The sequence below is a fragment of the Pecten maximus genome, chromosome 18 (assembly GCF_902652985.1).
Source record: "Pecten maximus chromosome 18, xPecMax1.1, whole genome shotgun sequence".
NCBI classification, from domain to species: Eukaryota; Metazoa; Mollusca; class Bivalvia; order Pectinida; family Pectinidae; genus Pecten; species Pecten maximus.
The window spans coordinates 20,003,197-20,027,173 of record NC_047032.1 but is presented as its reverse complement, the minus strand read 5'-3'; the positions used below and the strand labels follow the sequence as shown (position 1 = coordinate 20,027,173).

The window sequence follows — 23,977 nt, the reverse complement described above, 5'->3', positions numbered from 1 at the left end:
TAAACAGCACAACGCAAGTAAGTATAGTTAACAACTGATGGTTCTTAACCGCCTGGATATGTAAACAGCACGCCGCGAGTAAGTATATTATATTACTGATGGTCCTTCACATACTGTAATGCATACAGAGCACAACGCGAGTAAGTATAGTTAACTACTGATGGTTCTTAACCCCCTGGTTATGTAAACAGCACGCCGCGAGTAAGTATATTATATTACTGATGGTCCTTCACATACTGTTATGCATACAGAGCACAACGCGAGTAAGTATATATAGTTAACTACTGATGGCTCTTAACATCCTGTGACATACAAACAACATAACCCGAGTAATTATAGTAAACTACTTATGATTTTTAACCTCCCGGGATATGGTAAGAGCATAATCCGAGTAATCATAGTAAACTACTTATGGTTCTTAACCTCTTTGGATATGTAAAGAGCATAACGCGAGAAAGTATAGTATATTCCTGATGGTTCTTAACCTCCCGGGATATGTAAAGAGCATACATGAGAAAGTATAGCATATTTATGATGGCTCTTAACCTCCCGGGATATGTTAAGAGCATAACGCGAGAAAGTATAGCATATTTATGATGGCTCTTAACCTCCCGGGATATGTAAAGAGCATAACACGAGAAAGTATAGTATATTTCTGATGGTTCTTAACCTCTTTGGACATGTAAAGAGCATGACGCGAGTAAGTATAGTAAACTACTGATGGTTCCTAACATCCCGTGATATATAAAGAGCACTACGTGTGTAAGATTATATTCGAGACACTTCATCTGACGGGTCAGGATGAGTAAACTGGCCTTAGTTCTGATACTTTCTATAACAAAGTTGTCTCATTCAATTCCTATTGATGAGTTCTACCCGTTTGGAGAATCATATGGAGACAGTGACTTTCCCAAGAATGACGACGGAAGTTCACCAGCCGTAACTATCAGCACCCTGTTTCCATTCTTCAATAACCAGCACGACGTTCTATATGTAAGTTCTTCATCGTTTATTCTCAAACTTATCCACCTGTTTCATCAGAACTTAGTAAAATGATTTAGATATACAATAAGCGGGTTTTTTGTTAAACAGTTATATAATAGAAGATACATCATCAATGAAAACCTTGATTTATCTGTTCATTATTCCGATATAAAACTTCGGGGTATAAAAGTAAGCGATCGGTATTTCCATGTGCCTTTTAAACCAAGACTTCCTATTTGGAATCCGTAAAACCGCAAACATTTACAACGAATTCGATTTATTTTAATGTTTTTAATTATTGATTGTATTGTGATTTGTTTTATCCTTCTCCATCAACTCTAATAAGGTGTTGTTGATCCGATATTTTCTTCATAGATTAATTACTTTCTATCTAAAGTGATCTCCACTTTTTAAATATACCATTATTTTTCTTTCCTTCTCACCCAAATTTTACAGTTAAGTCTTTATATTGGAAATCCCTTAAGGTTCATGACCAGACTTCCAGTATTTACAAACACCGGAGTGTTTGCGAGATTAGCCATGGTTTTACCTGTGTTTCTTTTGAAAATGGAACACTCTTGTATTCACAAAGGCCTACCAACTCTTCCTAATAAACCAAATTGTTGGTTAGTTTACAGCAAGAATATGTAGAAACTTAAAAAAAAATCTATCTCAAAACAGAAAACGGGTACGAAATTATACTTTTCTATGGATAACCATATGACATTTACAAAGGTACTCCTAAGCTTGGATTCTAAAAATACATTTTAGATTTTAACTTTCAGTGTTGCAAACTAATCTACCCCCTGGTGTGATTACGTAGTCGCTTCGTAAGAAGCCCTGGGTTTACAAGTAAAATAAATCTGAACGTAGATTTTATGTCAGAAGTGTGGTCATGTACCTTAACACTAAGTCAATCTGACTGTCACTTCCAACATGGGCCATATTGTATTTGATACACGGGAAGGGGGTGTTATTTACCAAATGACGTATTTCAAATCGCTTCAAGTTACGATTTTTTTTAAATGTATAGATATAGGAAAATACATGTTTATTGCGTGAAGGTGGTATGAGTATAGTGAACTTCAATCTAAATATAGCGATAACGTCACTAACCTTTTTATGTAAAACATATGAAGTTAGAATGAATATTAATTCCTATTAATATCAAAATACATCTTCTGTTGTTAAGGTAAACACAAATGGTGTTATCAGTTTTCTGGGAACACTGTCACAGTACACACCGGATTCCTTTCCTCTAAGCAATTCTCGGCGACTCATAGCACCTTTTTGGGCTGATGTTGACATAAGAAAAGGCGGAACAGTTTGGTATCGCGAAACGACGAATACATCCATCCTTCAGAGGGCTACAGATGAAGTTAGGTTGTTTTATCCGAGTCAATCAAGCTTTGTGGCAGCTTGGGTATTTATAGCGACATGGGATGACGTGGCCTTTTATGGATCAAGTCCCGATGTGGCACAAAGGGTAAGCTATTCTGTTACAACTTTGCTACTTTTTTCCCTGATTGCAGACGCGTCATTAGTTATTTTAGAGCAGTCAGTAAGACATTGAACGAATCAGTTCATGCTTGATACATACAAACACCTAATTAACGTGTTGAAAATTGTTCAATCTTCTAAGGCTTCTAAAACTTGATCAGCAATTTAGAGAAGTAAGCATTGCTGGAAATATCATGAATCGAAATCTGAGATAAATACAGCAAACATTGTTTTTTGTCAGATATATCAATCACTATCTTTGCTATCTTCCCCTGAAGTAAATTCCAAAATCGGTAAATAGGAACAATAATATGGTCTTTAAGTCTCAAAAATAATATCAAGTGATCAGCATGACGGGAATGTATCATATACACTTTCACGATTCTTTTATTCGTATGATTTGTTAATTGAAACTATTTTTGTTTCGGTTTAGAAAAGAAATTCTTTCCAAGCCATTCTGATTACCAACGGTAGACATTCCTTCACAATATTTAATTACTACAATATTACCTGGACGACTGGGACAGCGAGTGGCGGCGATTCTGAGGGTTTGGGAGGGACACCAGCTCAGGTAAAATGACAATAGAATGTATCTCAACTTTTAGATTTTAATGCAACACAGCACTATCTCCGTTGTCATTCTCTCAAACCTCTTTCCTACAATGATTTGAGATGCATGGTGTAGTAAAAAAAAGTGGATGGCGTATTTACCATGTAAAGGTTAAGCCTATGTTTTATAGGAACTTTATACTTTTGGTTTAGACACCAGATATTGAACTTCAGAATCAAATAATCTAAAGAGACCTATGCACTTCCGGCGCGGTAAAAACATCAAAAACCGTGCCTGTACAAACATATGCGTTCTTTTTCCATTCAAACCAGTATCAATTCATCACTAACATTGAGCCACATCATCGCCAATACTTTTGCAAACAATAATTCCTTTTACAATTATGCCACGGTTATCAAAGGTTGATAGAGGACGTGCTATAGCGATGCTTCTGGCAGGGAACACGCAACTTCACGTCGCTCGACAATTCAGAGTTCACAAATCGACTATTAGTCGATTAGTTTCACGTCTTAACGCAACAGGAAGAGTCGATGACCAGCCGAGATCAGGACGTCCACGCGTAACGTCGCGACGTCAAGACCGGGTTCTTAGGTTGGCACACCTGCGTAACAGGAGATTAACGGCCGCTGAAACGGCAAGGAATACGATTGGTAATCATAACCGTCGAATTCATCCCCAAACAGTGATCAACAGACTGCGTGAGGCTAATTTGCGTGCAAGGCGACAGTACGTTGGTTTACCACTAACACCGCAACGTCGAGCACGTCGTATGCAATGGGCAACGGCACATATGCCCAGACGTTTTCCTATGAGACGTTGGAGGTCTATGCTCTTCACCGATGAATCTCGATTCACGTTATTTCGAGCAGATGGCCGTCAACGTGTGTACCGGCGTCGAGGCGAACGTTTTGCTGACGCCTGTGTTTTGGAACACGACCGATTTGGGGGTGGATCAGTTATGGTTTGGGCGGGAATCTCCCATGGTTTGAAGACGCCTTTGGTGATAGTCAATGGGAATTTAACGGCCGTACGCTATCGGGATGAGATCCTTAGGCCCCATGTTGTGCCGTTTGTTAGGCAGCATCATCTAACCTTTCAGCAAGATAACGCGAGACCACACGTTGCAAGAGTCTGTAGAGACTTTCTTGCGACACAGAACATTGTTCCTATAGATTGGCCTCCATATAGCCCCGACCTGTCCCCAATCGAGCATTTGTGGGATGAAGTATATATTGTAGTTTGAGTTTGTTTTAAATGTCAAAATATCAGTCGTTATTCTTGTTTTCTTCCTCGTTAGGGAGTGTTCGCTTTCTAATTTAGTGAAGTTTTTTTGTCTTTTATTCAGTGTTAAATGCAAATTTTAAATATGTTTACTTTCATATAGGTAGGATTCAATGCCGGCGATGGTATTAATTATTATGCTGTCAATGAATCAAGAACAGACGACATTATCAATCTCCCACGACTTTCCAACGTACATGTGGATGGAAAGTTTGTGTTCCGAATAGACACCGAGACCATAGAACAGGGAGGCTGCAACACCGGAGGTCAGTACTGATAATTCTCCCGACACACCACACACGCGCGCGCTTTTAAATTTTTAACTTTCGTATTAATTGTATATAAATAATTACCAATATAGAGCATTGGCCAAGTTTTGTAAAAATGTTAATGTTGTAGGTAGAATATGATAGGAAATGACGAGACGACAGGCTCCACATTTGTCATGTTTATTTGAGTTGCTCTTCAGACTAGATGACGTCACAGTGCGCAATTAGCTATGACGTCACTGCTACAATAAAATTGACGTCAAGAATTTGAGGACGTATGTAACAAAAAGTATCGACAGTTAAACAGCAGAAACAGATAGAATGTCGAGACAGACAAAAAAGTACGAATACTGGTGGTTTAATATCACTGTTACAAAGTACATTGTGTGATACATGTATACCATGTCGGTAACATCATTCATCCCAAACATTGTATTTATTTGTTATATTTTTTTCATCTCAGTTTACATAATGAATATGTAATTTCATTAATTATAAGATATCAATTGTTTTCTAAAAAGGAACCTTGACTATATCTCCCCGATATTCCCACATGTTCGGCGGAGAGAAGAAAGTGCTTGCTGGTCCATGCATACATTCCAATGACACTGTCACAGCTACGTTTGGAGGTGATGGGACAACTTCTGTGAACTGTACTATGGAATCCATGTACAGTGTAACCTGCGTTACACCTATATTTTACAAAACGGGGGACGTCAGTGTCAAACTAAATGTGGTACCATCCAATCAACAATCTATCCAACAAAGTGCCGTATACGAAGGGATAATTAATATATGTGAGTGTCAAGACAAAAAAAAAGATTTTGATCAAAGTTAATTAAAAGATGCCTTGTTTACATGTATATCAAACAAATTAAAAAGTTTATTTACAAATGGATCCGCTCTAATTTACGCGTTGATTTGCATTTACTGTTAGATGAAAAACAATAGAATATGATAATTACAATTGGTAATTTGTTTGGATTTTTTTACGTATACAAATTCGGACAAAATTCAATATAACTAATTCTAACAAAATTGTTAATTAAAGTGTCACTCGTCCATAAGTATGTATATGAGGTTAATTTTATACTGGCTAATGACGAATTCTCAGCATCTTAGAGATCAGCCATGGTCGTTACCAATATCATGGCTATACTTTATTTATGTTCTTTGCAGTAAATCCTTTGAACACGAAGTCAGCACTGCAAAGACTAGACCCATCTAACTGGAGACGAGGAGAGGAAGTCACAATGAAGTGGTCCTCATCTGACATCCCTTTTTACATTGAAGGATCAACTGTCGAGATCTACACCGTCAAAGTAACAAGCTTATATTGAAAGTGTATCACTATTTAACGAAATAGAATTGTACATAAGTAACGTGATAGAATGTCAAGGTTAACGTGATACATACAAGTATTTATTTTCATTTGCAAACCAGCCTTATACAACACAAACACACATTTTACAACAGAAAAAGGCTTTGTTAATACGGAATTTCCGAGTTAATCTCCCATTGTGAATTCTTCAAAAAGGAGATAAAAACACTTCAGATATGCCGCTTGGTAGGGCATATCAATATATCTGTATGAATACACAAGGCAGGGACCTAATAGGAGAAAAAAACATTAGTTTGGTGCGTTCAGACTTGCGTATCCGATCCCAGGTTTACTTAAAAACTCGGTACACAAAACGATACTAAATAATGAGCAAAGTACCACATAGTTCTTGTCGTGACTCGTCTAGGTGGGTTTCAAGTCAGCACAATGACGAGAGAGCAATTTGCCAATTTTTGTTTTGAGGGCCAGTCTCGATCAACTGAATATTCTTATTTTTCCTATTTGGCAGTATAAAGCATTTTACACCTTCCATCAATTGATTTTTAGCGAATTTATTAAGATTTATCATTGCCGCATTGCAGACTGGCATACAGCAGAAATTGTCGGACAACATGTTATCAATGAGACAACAGCTTGTATTGTCTTCCGATTCTAGCCCTTCCTCCCCTGTTGACGCGCTACCTCCCTAAACAAAAGACGGCTTACTTTCAGGGGCGGTAACTCCGGTAGTAAGCGCAAGTCAGGAAACGGAAATTCCGTATTATGAAGAAAGAAAATAATGATTATTTTGATCATTGACATTATCAATTGTAAACTTTATATATTGCTAAAACATAAATGGCGTTTTCATGAGAACAATTTATCTATAGAATTCGATAACAAGACGATTGAACATGTATACATATATGATTTATGCCAGCCCGATTTGGACCTATTGCCGCGCCTGGAATTCCACTCGTCTGTAGTGCAGTACATCGAATCATCCCAATCAGAGGTCTCGTTTACCCTGGAAACTGAAGATGACGTCATTCTCATCAGTTTAGTAGAGGTGACACAGCCTAATGACCAGTACGTCATGTTCCATTGTTTTATTTTTGGTGATCTACATATCTTATCGATTTCTGTATCATCAGTATGTGATACACTCAAAGTTCTAAATGTTTGATATAAAGTGATATGATTTATTTCGCCGTTATTGCTTGGTTTATTTTGCTAAACGTCCTATTAACAGCCGTGGTTGTGAAAAAGATATTAAAAAAAGGAATATTTATTTTAAATATTATTCCAAATGACTATTTATTATACATGTAAATGAAAAAACTAACAGGTTGACGGGGCTTGTATCTAGTGTTAATCGCGGACAGATCACTCGATAGGAATGTGTTTTTCATAATTATTTCAAATGCATAAGTAACTACTTCCACTCTAAAAAAAACTCTCAAATTGTACTGTTTTAGACGTCCAAGACAGAGGATATGGTCAGACGCCGTTGTAGTTGTTCCAAGATACATCAACGAATCTAAACTGTCTTGTAACAAGTGGCAGACAACAGATGACGAGCTACCATCTTTGTCCGAAGTACAGGTACAGGTGTGTCCTTGTCGATTTGACCAAGCTGACATCGACCTTATCAGATTCCACCTCGACCCTGTGTGTCAATCTCAGGATAGTTCTAACCGACCGGGTTCCAATTGTCTGTTTTATCCAAAGGCCAAACAATGTTTCAGACTGAACACTCCAGGGTAAGTTAGCGATATATCTGTCTGTTCTGTCGTTGGAGACCATGCATACCATGTAAGACCTTCAATGGTGTCCTTTATAGAGTAAGACACTTGGTATTGTGTCTGTGTTACCTTCTCATTAACATAAACATTTAAGTATTGAAGAAACAGCAAAAAGTACAATACAAATATTTCAATAGCATTCAAATGCTTAACAAATCTTCAGATTAATCATTTTTAATATGGTAAAATGATCTCCTTCATTTCATTGCGGGTTCTACGTGTGATACAGGAATATCTTCCATGAATAATTATTCGTCTATTCATGATAAACGGCCTTTAAATGTCGTTATCCTACCTTATCGACGTTACATTTTGTAATTTTGCAATGCCGTAATTGTGTTTATGTCATATGCATTTTGTCTTGTCCATATGATAGACGAACTATATACTCAATATATCATCATGTATTTAAAAGTAAAATCATTATCATTATTTTAATTCTTCTCTACTTTGTTGAATTTAACACTCAGTCAAACTTCGCAACATTTATAACTAGTGCATGTAGATGAAGAATTTGTCCATATTTTAAATAGACCTATAGGAACAGGGCAGTTGTGTTGCTACGACAACAATGGAAACGTCATGGATATGCTGACGTCATCAGGTGGTGGATCGCTACAGCGCTTCCACTACTTTGGTGATACAGAAGGCGCTGTTCCGTATTTGTCGAACATTGTTTTTGATACGGCCCCCTACTACCATTGCTGTATGTATCCCCAGCTGATACAATGGGGTGTTTCAAGTGAATGTTTCGGGTTTTATCAAAGACGAACACCGGGAAACTGTAATGGTTATGTCCCCAACATCCCGGGTAAGTATCTTAAAGATCTACATCAATTCATTGCAACACGATATACTCTACACATTCTGATATCACTATTCTAAGTACATGTTCATATGAAATTAAAATATATGTTTATTCAGTGGTTTTCCTAAAGCAAATTTTGTTCATAAGAGAAACGGCAAGTCAGTCACGTTGAATCAAATGATTTGCACGTTGTCTGTTTTAATTGAGCATCTAATATCATAAATGTCTTGAACAAAATATAGTATTTCAATGTTTGTACGAGTCAATGTTATGTTACTTGATATAGCTAGAGAGGCCAAAAGGGTCATTTATTTTGCAGTAATACGTATGTTAATATCTAGACCATATCAATAATATATATAAAGTTTTATCAATTAGTTTGTAAAATGTATAATGATTTATCATTCTAAATAAACATGTTATTGAATATTCTCTTTTTTAATAACATAATATACTTTCCCTTTGTTAAATTAAGGTTATTCAAGATGGAAGATTGGATTACATTGTATACATGTATAACACGGTTTCCCAGCCATTTTCTTTGTTTTGATTGGCATTTTCTCAGTGTATTTTTAATCTTAAATAACATCAAAAATTACAGTACTTCTTTTTAATTTACCGTAAAACATATCTAGTTCTTCATTGTTGGAAGTGTGCGCTTTCATATTTCAGCGCAAAATTTTGGCGATCCACATTTCATGACGCCGGATGGCCTATCATACACATTTAACGGAGTTGGAGAATTTACACTGTTTAGAACAACATCTAAAAGCTTTATAGCTCAAGTCAGAATGCAATCTGTTGAAAACAATGGTAAGAGCAATTAAATTCATCTCGTACTTCATACTAATTCAGAGTTATCATTTTATAACGACGTCGTTAGGTTCTTTTTAATTAACTATATATTTCCAGACATGAAGAGCAACGCTTGACACACGTATTCACAGCGAGAGTCTGCACGTGTTAGAAAACTGTCTGGAGAACTATATAATCTTTTATATAACATGTTATTTAAATTGCTTTCTTCAAAAGAAAGATATGGTCTTAACATATATTGATACATATGGTATTAAATAGATATATGTTCTTAACATATATAAATATATGGTCTTACCATATCTAAATACATGGTATTGACATAGATAAATATATGATCTTTACATGTGTAAATATGTGTTTAATCTCTATCTTTCTAATCGTTAACTCCATGTTTTAATTTGAAAACAACAAAATGTTGTCAATCATCAGGAAGTATCATTTGTTTTCTTTTTTGAAATTTCAATTCGCAAAAATAACGGATCAAACATTACACTTTGAACATAAGATAAAGATAATTGGTTATAATCAATTATAGGTGATGTGCTATCATAACACAATGGTTTATGTAGACAATTCACATTGTCAGTGATACAATTATGTAGACAATTGCCATTGTCATGGATACGATATTGAAATACTTATATCAAATGTTTCTGTGTTATGATTTAGGCATCAAGGGAAGTGTGATCACATCGTTTGTCGCAAAAGCAGTGAATATGTCGGATACCATAGAGGTCAAACTCAACTCCATCCGGGCATTTGATATTCTGGTAAACGGAGTCGTACAAGATATCACAGGGGTTACGTTCCTTCGCTACAAAGGCAAGTTTAAATAACGTCCACAAAATAAAATCATATGGGCCGCAAAAAAAGTGCATATATTTGTAAATCATTGAACCTTACATCAGCGTATAAATCGAATACAACAAAAACAAAATACATGATGTGACAAAGGATATCGTTAAAACTGCATAGTTATTACATTTCGCGGGCTTTAGATTTTCGCAGTTGCGCCAGTCAGAACTTTGTTGGTGGCTATTACATTTTTAGCAACATCGCCTTTTTCTCATTCTTTTATTCGCTAGGAATTGTTTTCGAACTTAATGTAATGGTCAAAAATATAGAGTCCCGCGATTATTACCAATTTTACATTAAACAAACATTAAAACTGAGGAATGATGTTATTGTATAAAAAAAATCAAGTAAGATTTTTTTTTTGACTCTCATTAAAGGGGTAACCATATCCGTACGTAACAACAATTCCACGACAAATGACCATACGGATGAAGTCAACATTGCCTTTCCCGGACAGGAAATTTCATTCCAGACATTTGTTTACGACTCATTTCTGACCTATATCGTCAGTTTTGGCCCAGGTGTACAACATGGTAGGTATATATTATTATACTAATATGATTACAAGTGTCTGCTGCCAGTCAACGCTGACTTATGTGACATATACATATATACATAGACTTTCTAGCTACAACTTTTCTTACAATGCATGTGTTAACGTCTGTCGTTCATGCCCTTCAGAAATCTATATACTCGTCTACCTAAACCCGTATAGGTCTGCTTTACAACCGTGACATTGGCATACGAAGTCAGATGTGTTCGATGCTGGTTGATATGCCCAAGTCCTCATTTTTAGAATATAACTTTACCCGGATTTGACATAGATTTGTATGGAGGGTCTCGTCGATGAAACAGAAGACACTTTCACCGTAGCACCTGGACTAATTCTCCTTGTACATTCAAGGGTCTCCGTTAAAACATGCTTTCATCATTTTTTGCTCTCAGTTTATCGATTTTGAGATAGAACAACGGGTTTTACAATATACGGTAGATGCAGACCTCCTACCACATGCTGTCTGTCTGCCAACTTCAAAACCTTATACAAAGCGGTACTAGTTCAGTTTATACAACCTAGAATTTACAATGGGATCAATGGCATCTCTTCATTTGACATTTCTTTATGCCACTTTGTAAATTTCAGAGGTCCTCTTTCAGCTTAGTTTCCAAACGTTTGCTCTCTACTACCACTGATGAGTTCTAGAAGGATGAAACAGCGGTGTGATCTAGATTAATGTTCATTTAAGGAATTTTAAAGATGCCCATTCACTTACAGCTCTGTCTTTTTTATGATTTTGTTGATAGTAATGATCTTTCCTTTAGTGACACCAATCCTATCTCTATCCCCAATCTCGAAGCCTCTGCTCCTAATATGAATCTCATGCCAGTATAGTCAATTTGTTCTTTCCTAATGTTCACAGGTAGTATTGAGGGACTTTTAGGAAATTTCAACCAGGATCCTAATGATGACCTTATTTCTCAACATGGCCATATTTTATTGGCAAATTCGTCAACCGAGGACATACACAACAACATGGGTTTGTCATGTAAGTCAGTAATCGTCTATCATTATCTAAACTATAAATGTGACTGCTTATTTGTTCGGGGTATCTGATCGTGTTCACTTTGTACTTTTCCAAGGGTCTCCATGCAAATGTATACTTTTTGTTCAACAATTGAATTTAAGGGGCGTTTTCTTATAATATGTAAGACATTGGAGACCCAGATTGTCGACATTAAATCCTGTCCTGTTTAGTTGGCCTTTGACCTATGACCTCTTCTTGCTATCGTATAGGGAGAATCACAGAGGAAGAGTCTTTGTTTACATATGCAGTAGGTACATCACATGCCTCTATCCAGGACAACGCCTTCGTGCCAGTGTTCGATATTCCGGTATCAGCAATCGATAATACTACGCGAGATGTTTGTGGAGACGACACCTTCTGTTACTATGACTACTTCGTCACACAGGACCCCAAGCTGGCTAGCTCCACCCGGAAGTCCGTCCATACTTTAACAAAGATCCAGGAGATATCTCAAAAAAGTTAGTATATCATAGACAACAGATCGACAAATAAAGGTTTATAATGTTACTACGGCAGGATATGTATCAAAACAGCCGTATGTAGCAAAACTATTGAGGGAAATACATTACCTCTGATAACGTTACAAATCTATGTATTTCTATTTCTACTCCAGCTGGACTATAGGGAACATTGAAATTTAATCTTGTTCATTTGTCTATGAATTTGAACAGAATAACATCAATCTACTATGACAAAATATAGTACACAAGCCACCCGTTTCTACACGATCCTTAAGGCCTAACCCATGTGTGTGTGTTGGAGGGGAGGGGGGGGGGGGGGGGGGGTCAAAAATGAAATACATGTTATTTTATCAGGGCTTTCGAGGAAGTGTATGTGACTGTTCTGTTAGCTCTATATAGTAGGTCTCATGTTCATTCAGATTCTGAGAATTTGAATGGGATTTTAAAAAAATAAGAAGGGTAAAAATCCCTATTTCCCGCCCTGAGTGATGCCTGATTTTGTATGTATTCAATCTTAGCTCATAATGCTTTAGATATGCTATTAACAATCAAACTAAATATGTAATCATCACTTAAACGGTCAGATTCTATTCCGATCTTGTAAATCGTCCGAGTGGACAGTGGGCTGGGGATCACGCATTCGTGTCACGTCACAGTTTGGGAGGCTGTTGACATGCCATTGAAATATTTCGTTAGAGTAAATGTGTTGCATAACCGTTTTTAAGTCCTAATAACACTGTTTGGTCATTATCTAATGGCGTACTTACACAAGCTCTAGTGACTAATGACTTGTACTTTTTCAAGTTATAAAGAAAATGCGTGTTGACTAAATTATATTAGAATGTAATAATTAGTAATGCAAGGTACTAAAACGATGTCCGACGTACTAATGAAACAATGATTACAACTCGATAAACTATACCTTTAATATTTTGTTACAAAATTTGTTCCATAGGAAAGCATTATTGGAATAAAGGTGGTAAACTTAGTTAGGGAACTTTCTGGTATTATATTCCTTGGAAAATTCTAAGTCGAAGAATTTCCTTGAGTTTAGAAATATTGATGAAACCGGAACCAGTTATTCCGAAAGGATGATCACCTCTATTTACAGCAAAGACGCACCTGCCAATTGTCAAACACGATATTAACAGATTTATTGTAAACCTCTTTAACTTGTAGCTGTTACCTGTGGGTTTCCGCCTGCTGTAGAGTATGGACAGTGGAACGTTAGTGGAATGGAGATAGGAGACACAGGCAAACTTGTCTGTAACTCTGAAACACAACTCAAAGGACCGGGATACATAACATGCAGTACGGAAGGTCATTGGACTGACAGTCAGAGCACATGTGTATCATCAGGTATTTCTTAATAAGTTTGTTTTCCAACAAATTCATTTTTGTTTCACGAGCATCAATTGAGAGATACTAGGGTTGGGAGCCCTGGAATAATCCCTCTTTCAAAATGTCACCTGTCGGAGGATGTCTCTTTTTTGACCCCTGCCGTTTGAAAAACGGCGGGACTATAGGTCTGTCTGTCTGTCTGTCTGTCTGTCTGTCTGTCTGTCTGTCTGTCTGTCACGCAACAGTTGTCTGGACAACTCCTTCTAAAGTACTACTCCGATTTTAACGAAACTTGGTATACATGATCAGTATAACATGTAGTTGTGCATCCCACATTTTTTTCAGAATGGCCGCCGGCTTCTCATTGGTTGAGGCTTGTCCGGACAACTCCTCCTAAAGTACTTCCTGTTGTTCTGTTGGGAAAACTAGTTTGATATATCTATTGAAGTTCTTTCGAAAATAAATGGGAAATAAATAGGTGCCCTCCTAGGTCAGGCAGGGGACTTTGTATTGGTATTTCAATACTATCCATCCTTGCTCATCTTGATTTCTCATTTTTCTCTTTTACTCTTTCATTCATTCTCTTTTCTTTCGTTCTCATAAATAAAATATGTCGTGTTGTTTTTAGTTAATGACATTTTACACGCATGTCTAAACCCGGCCTATTACCTTAAGCATTGAGGCGGAAGGGCGAATGGAGGTTCCTTACGTCATTGTTGACTAATTGACGCCATACATTGCTTATATTGTTTACAAACTCATACGGGTTCGGTTAATGATGCTTGCGTACTCTCTGTCTTACTTTACTTTTACGAGATAGGTCTCTTTACGGATTTGAGGAAACAGAGTCAACGCAATATTTTGCGTGATCACACGAAAATATAAATTCAACACGCTCCCTATGAAGATGAAATGGGGATGTCAATATCATAAAATCATAAAGTAAATATCAAAGTTCATGTCGTAAGCGAGGTCACAATGGCCTTATCTTGTGTACCCTCGTGTTTCGCTTGAGCACTTTACCATACTAGGATTGTAATACATGTATATTGCACACACACTGGCCACAAAGTAGCTTTTTGCTACTTTTTTTCACTATAAGCAGAAGTATTTTTTATTCGCGTTCAATTAAACATAACGGTATATAATACATGCATATGTTCATTGTTTTTAGCTGCGACAGCAACAATTGACCCAGACACCACGGATGTGCCAACGTCCGGTAAGTACAGGTTTGTCCGGACCTCAGCCTTACGTTATTAACATTGATAAAGCGTTCCAGTTACATGTACTTGGACGGTTTGATTTCTGAAAACTAACACCAGGATATACACAGGATGTATGTCATATATAAGTCAATTATTCATCGTTTGTTTGAATGTTTTTGTGTTTATTTCTGGTCAAATTTATTTAGGTAATTGATAGAAAAAAGTTGATCTTGTATTTTTAATGCAATCCTATCATATCATAAGCTTGATTGGGCCGTATATTACTTACGGAAGGCAAATAATGACAAAAATCATTTTCATGAGTCATAGAAACAGCTAACTGATCTGATTTATCATTTTATTTTGAAAAGTGATAATATCTTGTTTGCATGGTATTTCAATATTCTCTTTAATGACTGCAGATACCTGGTTAATCCCTGTTGTGGTTGGTATAACTTCGGCGTTCGTCCTTTTCATCATTATCCTCGTAACCATCGTTCTCGTCAGGTGCTTTTGTTGCAATGGAGGCAAGGCGAAAGGTCGAAGAGGTGACAGAGAGATCCCAAAATCATCAAAGGAGTTCGACAATTCTGCGTACATGTCGCCTCATATCTAACATGTTGTTGACAAGGAAGCTGTCCACACCGCTCATTGTCTGTATTGATGATTTCTTCAGTTTGGATCTTCATATTCATTTTTTTTTGTCCAAGACATGCTTATATAAATGTGTTAACAACAATAACTATCGTGCTTTAGTCCACTGTTACCTTTTCTGTGTGATTAAAACGATATTTGTAGTCTTGTCTTGTCCCGTTTATCCTGACTTAAAGTTTGGAGGGGGCTGGACATTTGTTTGTTTGTATGACTGTACATATGGCAGCTTTCAAGTTTAATAAAGAATATTTTTAAGAAATAGTGAAAACAAACTTTAAGTGTCAAAATGCAAAATGACAGTTGTTTTCAAAGCAGTCTGATAGTGGAACAAGTACAACTATGCACCAAGGGAAGCCTACATGTGAAGAATCCCTTAAATACTGTACAAACTTCAATGATCACAATCCAAGATGGCTATCAGCATGGGTACAATGGTAGCAGTGTACAGTGAAATATATGATAATATTGCCAGTTAATCCTGCAAATTACCTATACAATATATATTATACAGTTCTGAAGCATAAGGAAATTTATTCTTGTATATGTGTTGACTTGACAACATCTATTAGAAGAGCATAGTCCATATTCACTATCTTTAGCAATAATTGGGGCTTTTCACACCCATTGCCATTAGTACTTAAAATGATAGTTCATACCAACTAGTTTATACCACTACCATTAGTACTATAGGAGACAGTGTATATCAACTACCATTAGTACTAACAGGGACACTTCAAACCCACGACCATTAGTACTAACAGGGACACTTCAAACCCACGACCATTAGTACTAACAGGAACACTTCAAACCGACGACCATTAGTAATAACGGGGACAGTTCATACCCACGACCATTAGAACTAACAGGGACAGCTCATACCAACGACCAATAATACTAACAGGGACACTTCAAACCAACGACCATAAGAACTAACAGGGACAGCTCATACCAACGACCATTAGTACTAACAGACACAGTAAATGCCTAGTTACATTTGTCTTTTCCCATGGGAATGCATTACAGAATTTAAGGAAAATGTCTTTATTAAGGAACCTTTTCTATGGAAAATTTAAGTTGAGGAACATTGATGAAACCGGGTTTAGGTCATATGATGTAGTAGGTAGTTTTAGGACTATATAGGTATATATATATATACATATGTGTGTATCTGGTCCTCCTAGGCTGGGTAGTATTTATTACACTATCGGTATATATGTATATATATGTGTGTATATCTGACCCCCTGGTCGAGGTAGTTTGAGGACTATATAGGTATATATATATGTGTATCTGGTTCTCCTAGGCTGAACAGTGTGAGGACAGTATAGGTATATATATATGCATATCTGGTCCCCCTAGGCTGGACAGTTTTTAGGACACTATAGGTATATATATGTGTGTATATATGGTCCCCCTAGGCTGGGCAGTTTTAGGACACCATAGGTATATATATATATTCGCATACGGTTTTAATGTGTCGCTGCTTTGTTGTTTTTAAGTGTTTTATTGTTGATTATAATGACGAAACATCATCGTCGTAATTCAAGTGCGGATCTTACTTGTTTAAACCAAAAGTTCATTTTGAAGCCTATCAGGAAGTCTCGTGCTCGTACGTATTGTAGGAACGACAACATGAAACAACATAATCAGTCATATTCAGTTACATAATGGCAATGGTTACGTGTGTTTAAATTATTGATAAGAACCATCAATCTAGTTTTCTACCTTCATATGATAATAAGCAGCCCAGTAGGTTTATCTTATAAAGTATTTTCAGCTTATTGACTTATTTTTACGCAGGTTCATTCTCCATTTAAATTCAAAACCAAAAACCAAAACACAAAAAACTGACACGACAACGTGTTTGCTTTAGATGTAATCCACTTAAATTTGTTGTATGTACACTAATAAAACCTTTCCGGGTAATTTTGAAATATGAATAAACTCAAAAATAAATATTTCACAGACTTTAAGTAACTTAAGATGCACTAAAGACTTTGAACAAACTACATACGAAATACTTACATGCTCCTGGGTAATATAAACAATACAACGCGAGCAAGTGTTTAAGATTATTAACATCATTTATTAATTTATAAGCATAACGCCAGTAAGTATAGAAAAGTATTGATTGATCTTAACATCACGTTTTATATAATCATCACAACGCGAGTAAGTATTGTAAATTACTGAATGTTCTTAACGTCATCGATTATATAAACAACATAACCCGAGTAATTATAGTAAAAATACTTATGGTTCTTAACCTCCTGGGATATATAAACAGTATAACACGAGTAAGTATAGTATATTTCTGATGGTTCTTATCCCCCCGGGAGATGTTAAGAGCATAACGCGAGAAAGTATAGTATATTCTGATGGTTCTTATCCTCCCGGGATATGTAAAGAGCATAACACGAGAAAGTATAGTATATTTCTGATGGTTCTTAACCTCTTTAGACATGTAAAGAGCATAACGCGAGTAAGTATAGTAAACTACTGATGGTTCCTAACAACTTGTGATATATAAAGAGCACTACGTGTGTAAGATTACATCCGGGACACTTCATCTGACGAGTCATGATGAGTAAACTGGCCTTAGTTCTGATACTTTCTATAACAAAGTTGTCTCATTCAATTCCTATTGATGAGTTCTACCCGTTTGGAGAATCATATGGAGACAGTGACTTTCCCAAGAATGACGACGGAAGTTCACCAGCGGTATCAGCACCCTGTTTCCATTCTTCAATAACCAGCACGACGTTCTATATGTAAGTTCTTCATCGCTTGTTCTCCCACTCATTCACCTGAAGATAGAAGATATATTATCAAAGAAAAACCTTGATTTATCTGTTCACTATTCCAGTACGATATAAAACGTCCGAGTATCAAAGTGAACAATGAATATTTCCATGTGCCTATTAAGCCCAGGCTTCCAATTTGGAGTGCCTTCAACAACAAACATTTGCATTGGATTAGATTTATTTAATGTTTTGATTGAATTTATTATAATTTATTCTATCCGATTCCAGTAAACTCGAAGAAGATATAATCGATCCGATATTTCCTTTCTAAATAAATACTCTCTATCTAAAGTGATCTCCACTTTTTAGATATACCATGATTTTTCTTTCCCTCTTCTCCACAAAATTCCACGGTTAGGTCTTTATATTGGAAATCCACTCTACGGTTACTTTTAACATGAACCGTATTGGCTTTGATACACAGGAACTAGAGAGTTATTTACCAGATGACTTATTTTAAATCATTTAAAGTTGCGAAAATTTAATAAAAAAAAAATATGTAGATATAGGAAAAGACATGTTTATTGCGCGAAGGTGGTATGAGTTAATTGAACTTCAATCTAAATAAAGCGATGACGTCACCAACCTTTTTATGTAAAGGCGTGAAGTTAGAATTAATATAAACTCCTACCAATATCAAAATACATCTTCTGTTGTTAAGGTAAACACAAATGGTGTTATCAGTTTTCTGGGAACACTGTCACAGTACACACCGGATTCCTTTCCTCTAAGCAATTCTCGGCGGCTCATAGCACCTTTTTGGGCGGATGTTGACATAAGAAAAGGCGGAACAGTTTGGTATCGCGAAACGACGAATACATCCATCCTTCAGAGGGCTACAGATGAAGTTAGGTTGTTTTATCCGAGTCAATCAAGCTTTGTGGCAGCTTGGGTATTTATAGCGACATGGGATGAAGTGGCCTTTTATGGATCAAATTCGGATATGGCACAAAGGGTAAGCTATTCTGTTACAACTTTTCTACTTTTTCCCTCATTGAAGACGCGTCATTACTTATTTCATTTCTTTGTCTGATCCTTTATCTAAACCACGTTCTTTGCTATCTTCCTCTCAGTAAATTTCAACTTCAAAATTGGTAAATACTTCTTCTGACACCACTCAGTATATTGTCTTTAAGTCCCAGAGATAATAGCAAGCGATCAGCATGACGAGAATTTTTCATATAGACTTTCACGATTCTTTTATTCGTATGCTTTTTTAATTGAAGTTAATTTGGTTTGTTTCGATTCAGAAAAGAAATTCTTTCCAAGCCGTTCTGATCACCAATGGTAGACATTCCTTCACAATATTTAATTACTACAATATTACCTGGACGACTGGGAAAGCGAGTCACGGTGATTCTGAGGGTTTGGGAGGGACACCAGCTCAGGTAAAATGACAATAGAATGTATCTCAACTTTTAGCTTTTAATCCAACGTAACATAATCTCCGTTGTCATTCCCTCAATATTCATTCTTACGATAATAATTATCTTAATTTGAGATTCATGGTGTAGTATAAAGGTAGATGGTTTATGTGAAATGAGAGCCTGTGTTATATAGGAACTTTGTACTTATGGTTTAGATACCACAAATTGAAGGTTTAGAAAGAAATCATGAAATGTATACCGTGAGTTCCTGGGTATTTCCCGCGCGCTATACGATTTTTTACATCAGAAGATGCCTAGTGCTAGCTATCTGTCGATCAGGCTATATATAAATATTTTTACCAAATTAAAAACAAAATGCGGGCTATACGTTAAATGTTTCCATTTGTATTGAAACAGCAGATGAATAACTGATTTTAATGCGTTGATATTCATGCATATGTAGGCTAGATTTCCGTTATTTGTTAACAAAATATATCGCTGATAAGTATAGAGATATATATATATGTCAAGTAGTAATAACGACAGTACAGACAAGTAAATTGTCGAATTTTCGAGGCAATCTGCCCCTTTATCAAGACACAGGTAAATTACATACGATCACATATAGACATAGAACATACAAAAGCAAGGCATCGCAAACGATACAAATCCCCTCGCGTGCTAACACATGAACTCTGACGCAAAAATCGGGGGGGGGGGGGGGGGGGGTTATTGCAGAACATTGAAATAACATCAGTTGTCATTTGCACTGAACTGCAATAGACATGACCTTAACCTTGACCTTGGCACCCTGAAACACGAACTCGTTCGAGGTATTCCCATGCTGGACCCATATATGAAGTTTGGTCAGGATCCGTTCAAAAATGAAGTCGCAAGAGCGCTGACAAAGATTTTCTATAAATAGTAACGCTGACCTTGACCTTGGCACCCTGAAACAAGAGCTCGTTCGAGGTATTCCCATGCTGGACCCATATATGAAGTTTGGTCAGAATCCGTTCAGAAATGAAGCTGCAAGAGCGCTGACAAAGATTTTCTATAAATAGTAACGGTGACCTTGACCTTGACCTTGGCACCCTGAAACACAAACTCGTTTGAGGTATTCCCATGCTGGACCCATATATAAAGTTTGGTCAGGATCCGTTCAGAAATGAAGTTGCAAGAGTGCTGACAAAGATTTTCTATAAATAGTAACGGTGACCTTGACCTTGACCTTGGCACCCTGTAACACAAACTCGTTCGAGGTATTCCCATGCTGGACCCATATATGAAGTTTGGTCAGGATCCGTTCAGAAATGAAGTTGCAAGAGTGCTGACAAAGATTTTCTATAAATAGTAACGGTGACCTTGACCTTGACCTTGGCACCCTGAAACACGAACTCGGTCGAGGTATTCCCATGCTGGACCCATATATGAAGTTTGGTCAGAATCCGTTCAAAAATGAAGTCGCAAGAGTGCTGACAAAAAGTGAACATTCCGTACGTACGTACTTACGTACTTACGTACGAACGGAACGCTATATCCCCTCCCCGACTTTCGTCGCGAGGGGATAATAAACACAATATTTCCATCATATGTCTATGATTTCCATCATTCAAAACATCATCGTAAATCACCATCCGTCAAGGTCCGATGGCTCAGAATCACTTTTAATAAAATCCAGATTGCCCTGGTCTAGTCAAGGAAATGTTAGGTTATCGTCGCTGTCGGTGTATAACCCGCGGGCAATCTGCCAGTGCAGGTTATCTGGAATTTATTTTACAAAAGCATAGCAAATGCCTTAATCTACTTCCCGCGCGTTATACCCCGGAGCCGGCAATCCGCAGGAAATTACGGTAGTGTAGTTTGAGTTTGTTTTGAATACCAAACCATCGCTTGTCATCCCTGTTATCGTCATCTCACTCTTCCGCGTAAGGGAGTTTTTGGGTCTCCATTTTAGTGTTTTTGTCTTTTATTCATTGTCCGTCGTCGTGCGTCGTGCGCCGTCCGCCGTGCGTAAACTTTTCACATTTCAAACTTCTTCTCAAGTTCCAATGGTGGGATTTAGCTGAAACTTGCTTGAAATGATCCCGAGAAGGTCCTGACCAAGTTTTGATATTCTTGTCCAAGTTCACTTGTGCCACTAGTGAGGATGTTAAAAGAAGAGGAGCCAATAAATTGTTGTTGTAATCTTTGACATGGCAGCTACAGCGGCCATTTTGTAACATGATTCCGCAATTAGGGTTTTACTAAATAACACCCTATTTCAAACTTCTTCTCAAGTTCTAGTAGTGGGATTCAGCACTAACTTACCTGAAATGACCCTGAGATGGTCTTGACCAAGTGTTGTTATATTTCGGATTGGTCTAAGATCCGAGATGGCCGCCATGGCCGCCATCTTGAAAAACACATTTTAAACTTCTTCTCCATTTCCACTAGTGCCATTGAACTGGAAATTGGTGAGGGTGTTAAGGAAGGGGAGGCAACAAAGTGTTTTTCGGCCTCGTTAAAATTTTGACATTGCAGTCACGGAGGCCATTTTGTAACATGATTGCGCAATCATGGTTTTCCTGAGCAACACCTATTTCAAACTTCTCAAGTTCCAACACTTGGATTCAGCACTTACTTACCTGAAATGACCCTGAGAAGGTCCTGACCATGTGTTGTTATTTTTCGGATCGGTTTGAAATCCAAGATGGCCGCCATGGCCAACAGTGCCACTATACTTGTTGCTGAGTATGTATAAAACAATAGTACAAGGGTTTTAGAGTCAGGTGACCGTTAAGGCCCTTGGGCCTCTTGTTTGTTGTTGTTGCTGTTGTTGTTAACTTTATCTTTATAGATATGCTTACTCACATATAGGTAGGGTTTAATGCCGGCGATGGTATTAATTATTATGCTGCCAATGAATCAAGAACAGACGACATTATCAATCTTCCGCAACTGTCCAACGTACATGTGGATGGAAAGTTTGTGTTCCGAATAGACACCGAGACCATAGAACAGGGAGGCTGCAACACTGGAGGTCAGTACTGATTATTCACCTAACCGAGATAGATTGCCACCTATTTAACAAATGAGACCCACACCGTAAAACATTTTTTACATTTATTTTATTACAATATACAATAATATCTATACAAAATATACAATAGGATACTCATTCACACACACACACGCGATAGTCTCAGATGAATCACGCCTATATAACTGTATATCAAGCAAGAATCACAATAAACAATTATCTAGTCAAATACTTGTTACCCTACAATATTTACTTTATCCTACAGCAATCCCTACTATCCTACACTAAAGTTCAAACGAGCTCCGCACTGTTGACTATCACTACCAAGCCCACACATAAATGTCAGTATAATGCTGGATCCTCCGGTGTTCCCGCTGCCGTTCCATACGTATATGATGACGTAGCCAGTTTTATACCATAACTACGCTTGTTTCACAACTGATATGGCACGTGATAAAATTCGTAGCAGTGTGTTATTATCTTTGTTTACACACCGCAGTGTGTAACCACATTCTAAGCTTCCGATTGGTCATTTGTGACCCCCAACAAATCTGATTGGCTAACCTCTGGCCTTTGACGACAGACTTTTTTTACTAGTCTCACTTTGTTTGTCGTCTGTCTTCAAAAGATCAGCATGGACACGTTTTGTGGATTTGTCGGTGGTCACCATTAGCATAACTGGGTGAGAGGAGTGTCCTGATGGAAAAGTCGATTAATCTGGGGTTTGAGTCGTACGAAATATAATTTGATGATGGTAAAATAGACGACGCTCGGAAGCGAGATATTGCATCGATTACAGTAGCGAACAAAACTGATGTGTTCGTGAAGATAAACATCATCTCGATATGGCTGTTTAGGGCTTCCATAGTTCAGCAATAGCTCATAGTAGTATATATGTGGTCATGGGCGTATATATAGGCATAGATAGGGCATGGAGCTACAATATACAAATAATATACCCTATAAGAATATTTCCTAAGCATAATATTCGTCACATGATAAAATTACATTCATTTTATACAACCATGACAATACACATTACCGTTCTCGATATCACGTACGTGCACCCGTTGGCTCGCTATTGTCAACAACTCGCCAGGCACGAACTTATACACACAGAGTCGCTCATTTACACGATATTTACACATAAACAAATATGGTATGACTTACCGTGACTGTTTATCACGCTCCTAACGGCCTCCTCGATAGAGTTCACATCTTAATGCCTCAAAGATGTCTGCCCACCTGTCCTTAGCTATGTGTTCTGCGCATGCGTACTATCTTTCCCAAGATACGCACGAGAAATCGGTGCGAAATATAAAAG

General features: G+C 37.2%; 1 protein-coding gene across 3 annotated transcripts in view; it reads left to right on the top strand.

Moving 5' to 3' along the window:
- LOC117316557 (protein mesh-like) overlaps window positions 1–23,977 on the top strand; it is a 38,631-nt gene continuing 14,654 nt past the window's right edge. The window contains exons 1-17 of one of the 3 annotated variants that reach the window (XM_033871199.1): window positions 636–993; window positions 2,177–2,470; window positions 2,918–3,055; window positions 4,440–4,602; window positions 5,127–5,402; window positions 5,785–5,927; window positions 6,867–7,015; window positions 7,405–7,689; window positions 8,265–8,542; window positions 9,212–9,352; window positions 10,028–10,180; window positions 10,591–10,746; window positions 11,632–11,757; window positions 12,006–12,254; window positions 13,437–13,616; window positions 14,773–14,820; window positions 15,229–15,603. In XM_033871199.1, coding sequence (XP_033727090.1) covers window positions 802–993; window positions 2,177–2,470; window positions 2,918–3,055; window positions 4,440–4,602; window positions 5,127–5,402; window positions 5,785–5,927; window positions 6,867–7,015; window positions 7,405–7,689; window positions 8,265–8,542; window positions 9,212–9,352; window positions 10,028–10,180; window positions 10,591–10,746; window positions 11,632–11,757; window positions 12,006–12,254; window positions 13,437–13,616; window positions 14,773–14,820; window positions 15,229–15,422 — 3,165 coding nt within the window. In that variant the 5' untranslated portion in view covers window positions 636–801 and the 3' untranslated portion in view covers window positions 15,423–15,603. Of the gene's footprint in view, window positions 994–2,176; window positions 2,471–2,917; window positions 3,056–4,439; window positions 4,603–5,126; window positions 5,403–5,784; window positions 5,928–6,866; window positions 7,016–7,404; window positions 7,690–8,264; window positions 8,543–9,211; window positions 9,353–10,027; window positions 10,181–10,590; window positions 10,747–11,631; window positions 11,758–12,005; window positions 12,255–13,436; window positions 13,617–14,772; window positions 14,821–15,228; window positions 15,604–23,977 lie in introns of those variants that run through there. The other 2 variants (XM_033871200.1, XM_033871201.1) reach the window with 2 other exon arrangements.